The sequence below is a fragment of the Carya illinoinensis genome, chromosome 3, assembly GCF_018687715.1.
Source record: "Carya illinoinensis cultivar Pawnee chromosome 3, C.illinoinensisPawnee_v1, whole genome shotgun sequence".
Taxonomy (NCBI): domain Eukaryota; kingdom Viridiplantae; phylum Streptophyta; class Magnoliopsida; order Fagales; family Juglandaceae; genus Carya; species Carya illinoinensis.
The window spans coordinates 12,037,527-12,042,316 of NC_056754.1; the positions used below are offsets into that span (position 1 = coordinate 12,037,527).

At 42.1% G+C, this 4,790-nt stretch overlaps 1 protein-coding gene across 1 annotated transcript; it reads right to left on the reverse strand.

Moving 5' to 3' along the window:
• Positions 1–208: 208 nt before the first annotated feature.
• Positions 209–4,348, reverse strand: LOC122304483. The gene is made up of 2 exons (XM_043116758.1): positions 3,142–4,348; positions 209–3,012 (listed from the first exon to the last, which is right to left on the reverse strand). Exons 1-2 carry the CDS (start codon positions 4,346–4,348, stop codon positions 209–211), a joined length of 4,011 nt encoding a protein of 1,336 aa, XP_042972692.1.
• Positions 4,349–4,790: the final 442 nt, after the last annotated feature.

The window sequence follows — 4,790 nt, forward strand, 5'->3', positions numbered from 1 at the left end:
TAAAAACCAAAACCCAGGCCTAAAAAAAACCATAAAGAAACCACAACCACAACCACAGAGCACTAAAAACATAAACAAAAAAAAAAAAAAAAAAGACGCAGAACCACAACCTGCAAGAAACAACCTGCACAGACAAAAAGTAAGAATAGGAAAAAATGAGTGTAAAGAAAAGGACATACCTGAAGATAAAGCCATCAACCGAGATATATTAACATGGTCTTCGAATTTTCCGAATGTAGGGAAGACCCCCTTTGTCCAGCCGAATATTGTCTCTTATGGAAGCAGGTAGATCAGATAAAGAAAACCATGAGAGGGTATGGCCCTTAGCACCCAGTTTAGCAAGCCCATCCGCAACCGAGTTACATTCTCTATAGCAGTGAACAAGAGAAACATTAAGCCCTGCGAGACGACTCTGGATCTCATCCCAATAATCTTCCATGTACCACAGGCCACATCTCTGAGTCCTCAACCAGTTAAGCACAAGCATGGAGTCAAGTTCGATTTCCACAGATGAAACACCCAACAGGCCAATATGACGAAGCCCATGAAGTAAACCCATCAGTTCAGCATAGTTGTTGGAGTTATGCCCAGTGGCAGCTGCAAACCCGCAAAGAAAATTACCTTTATCATCATGAATGATGCCTCCTGCCCCCGACGGGCCTGGATTGCCTAGAGAAGAGCCATCAACATTCAATTTGACCCAACCTGGCTTAGGGAGCTTCCACTTGACTGGAATAATAAACTCTTTCCTCGTAACATTTAAAGGTATATTAAAGCAATGTAAAACACCTTCGTCACGTCGAGAAAGCAAGTTGACATCCTTAAGCTTTAACCCGATCCAAGAGACCCAATATTTAATAGAACACCAAACCTGTTGGACTGATTCCATCAAGCCTTCCATTCTAGCTTTACAGCGACGTCTCCATAGATGCCAAGTAATGATAGCCGGAAGAAGACCCAGCAATTGACCCGGGCGATTAGAATTTTTTGCCCGCCTATACCAGCACTCCACCCTCTGATTCCAAGAACTACCTTCTATCCAAGGAATTCCAAGAACAACAGAACAAATACGCCAAATTTTTCCAGCAAAATCTCCTATAGCAAGACAGTGATTGAGATCTTCATATTTGGAATTAGAGCAGCAATCACAGCGAGAGACAATAGAAATACCAAGATTACAGATTCTGTCATCTACAGGAAGACAATTGTGAATGGCCTTCCACATAGTAATCGAAATATTATTGGGAAGAGCAGAATGCCAGACCCAATTAGCCCAGGGAAAAACAGGGGCTCTTATACGAATACAATTCCACGCGCTTTTAGTAGAGAAGAGACCGTCAGCTGAAGGAAGCCAAATCAACAAATCCTTCCCGTTTTTAATCCGACCCAATTGCAAAATGAGGTCCTCAGCTTTGTGATGACCAACCAAGCGAGTAAACAAATCCATATTCCAACCCAACCCAGCTTTACAATCCTCCAATTTAAGATTAGGCATATCAAAAATCAGAATATTATCATTAAGGGGAGCATCATCAGCACAATGGTCATGCCAAAAGAGAACATTACCTTCCCGAACTTTCCATTTAGAATTAGCTTGCACTAAAGAAATACTGTTCAAAATCATCTTCCAAAAAAGAGACCCTTTCTTATGATCCACCATGGAAATATGTCTATCACCAATATATTTAGCATGAAAAAACTTGGACCAGAGAGAAGTACCTTGCAGAAGGTTCCAGGCTAGCTTCATATGGAGAGAAGACTGGATGTCGTGAAGGTTACGAAGGCCCAGACCGCCTTCTGAGACAGGCTTACAAATATCCACCCAAGAACGCCATTTTTTCTTAGGTTTCCCATCTTTAACACCCCAGAAGAAGGTACTGATGATTCTGTGAATTTTCTCTATCACGGCTTTCGGAGTTCTTAAGATAGAAAGGTTGTGCATGGGAATACTTTGAAGAACATGTTTAATGAGAGTCAAACGCGCCCCACTGGATAACAATCTGGCCTGCCAACCCTCCAATTTAGACTGAACTTTAGCAATTAAGTCATCAAAGTGAGCAATCTTCAGTCTTCCTGTGATAATAGGAACTCCTAGATATTTAAAAGGAAAACTTCGTTCCGTAAAACCAGTGAAACGAAGGAGGGCCCGACGCCTAGATCCAGAAATCTGAGAAGAGAAAAATATATGGGATTTGTTTTTGTTTACAGCTTGCCCTGACCACTGTTCATAAGTCTTCAACACATCAATAATAACTTTCAAAGAAGCCTTTCCCCCATTACAAAACAGGACCATGTCATCTGCATAAAGCAGATGTGAGATAATAGGGGAGCCTCGCGGGTGGTGAAACGGAATGATCTTGCCCATATGGATCTGTTTATTAATCATCCGCGAGAAAATGTCTTCCACAAGAATGAAGAGATAGGGAGAAATGGGGTCACCTTGACGCAACCCCCGACCACCTTTGAAGAAACCTTTGGGGACTCCGTTCATAACCACAGAGAACCAAGGATTCGTGATGCATTGACGAATCAAATTACAGAAAAAATCTGAGAAACCGAAAGCTTTAAGAACCTGCAAAAGAAAGGACCAGTTTAGACTATCGAAGGCCTTTGCCATGTCAATCTTCAAGACAACATTCCCACCATAAACAGGTTTATTAATAGAATGAATCATCTCTTGAGTCATGCTAATGTTATCAAAGATACTACGGCCCGGGAGAAAGGCTCCTTGTTCAGGAGAAATAAAATTAGCAAGAAGGGGGGATAAGCGATTAACCATGATTTTAGTGCAAATTTTGTAGAAGACATTGCACAAGTTAATCGGTCTAAACTTATCAAAACTCGTCGGATTATCAACTTTTGGGATTAAAACCAGACGAGTAGCATTGAAAAACCGAGGGAGACCCATACCTTGAAAAAACTCTGACACAGCAGCGACAACATCGGTACCCACAATATGCCAACAAGATCGATAGAAACCCGACCCAAAACCATCAGGACCCAGGCTACTATCTTCCAGAATGGAGCAAAGAGCATCATAGACTTATTGAGACATAGGAACACAAGAAAGAAGATCGTTGTCATCTTGTGAAATAATCGATTGAACTAAGTCCCCCAGATAAGGCTCAGCACAACTGTTACCTGCTTTCAAGAAATTTGAAAAATAAGTGATAGCCCCGTCATGAATTTGTTCAGGTGAGGAGAGAATAGAACCATCCTCTAGCTGCATCGCTTTAACCTCTTTATGATTACGGTGACTGACAGCATGGAAGAAAGCAAAATTAGCTTCACCCTTCTGAATCCAGTGTTGTTTGGCTTGTTGGGCTAGGCGTTGTTCTTCCCTATTCAACCAGACTGATAGTTCCAACTGGGAGGCAACAAGATCATCCTCCACGTCTTCAACATACTCAGTTTGTAAACTTGCCTCCAAGCCCTTTATACGATCCTTAAGAGCCGCTATGTGGGAGACAGTTTTACCAAAGGTGTGATTGTTCCAAGTTCTCAAAGCAATTTTAAGACGTTTAAGTTTAGTAACAAGCATATACAAACGAGATCCCCCAACATCATCACCATTCCAAGAGTGCGAGACACAATCGAAAAACTGAGCATGAGAAACCCACATTTGCTGAAATTTAAAGGAAGGAAAGCCATACCGAATAAGCTGATTCTGCAACGAGACTGCCATCGGCGCATGATCAGAAGAAGTGCATGCCAAGTATTCCATATTTGCACCAGGAAAAGCATCAAGAGCCGCTGTTTTGAAAAGACAACGATCAAGACGAGCCCAGTGCCGTGATCTACCAGAATGACCATTACACCAAGAAAGAGAATTCCCACAGGAAGGCATGTCAAGAAGCCCACAAGAACCCACCCAACTGTTAAACTCCTCCATAGCCAAAGCCAACCTTGGCCTGCCCCCTCTATGCTCCGAGTCATTTCTGATAATATTGAAATCACCCATGACCATCCAAGGAAGATGATGAATATTAGCCCCCCTCAAAGAATCCCACAGTCTTCTACGCTCCAAATAGGAACATTTCGCATAAACAAAAGTAATACGGAAGTCATTCAGATTAGTGATTCTAATAGTCAAAAATTGATCACCCATGTTCTCGACAACAAGGTGTAAATCTTGAGACCAAAACAACCATAATTTGCCGCCTTCCTCAACATTAGAGCAACAACCATCGAAATGCAATTTATCACGCCACATATCTAAATGAGAGATTCTAACCATAGGCTCAGCAATAACAACAAGTTTAGGATGAAATTTTGTTACCAAATTTTTAAGACGCTTTCTCGAAGTTCCGAGACCCCGAGCATTCCAATATAAGTAAGAGACCTTCATAAATTAAGACAGGAGGGCTTGCTTACAACCCTGGAACAACCCCTTAGTTTAATGCCTTTCCCATTCCGTTTAAGTCCCGAAGGAATATCCGAGTCCGAGACCACAAGATTGTTTTTAGCTAAATGCTCCAAGGGCCCTTCAGAGTCGGTATCTGAACAAACTTGACCATCAGAGCAGGTTGTTTTACGTTCAATCTCCTCACAAAGAGGTGCACTTTTGTCCGAGACCATGGCAGGCCCATCATGGACCATATCATCGGCGTCATCCTCTTCAATCTCTTCAATAATGATCGGATCCGGTTGAGCCTTGGAAATGTGCCTAGTTTTACCATGTTCCAATGTAGTATCCACAGGTTCAGGACCCATAGAGTTCAAAATACCTCCCAAGACTTCAGCACCCGAGTATAGTAGCACTCCTTTATAATTTTTCTCACACAATCCAG

Bases quoted from the DNA above. Each gene is read 5' to 3' on its own strand.
- LOC122304483 (XM_043116758.1), bottom strand. From the start codon at position 4,348: ATGAAGGTCTCTTACTTATATTGGAATGCTCGGGGTCTCGGAACTTCG. The intron at 3,013-3,141 runs GTAACAGTTGTG...CCATTCTGGAAG, and splicing joins TTCAAATTTCTTGAAAGCAG to ATAGTAGCCTGGGTCCTGAT.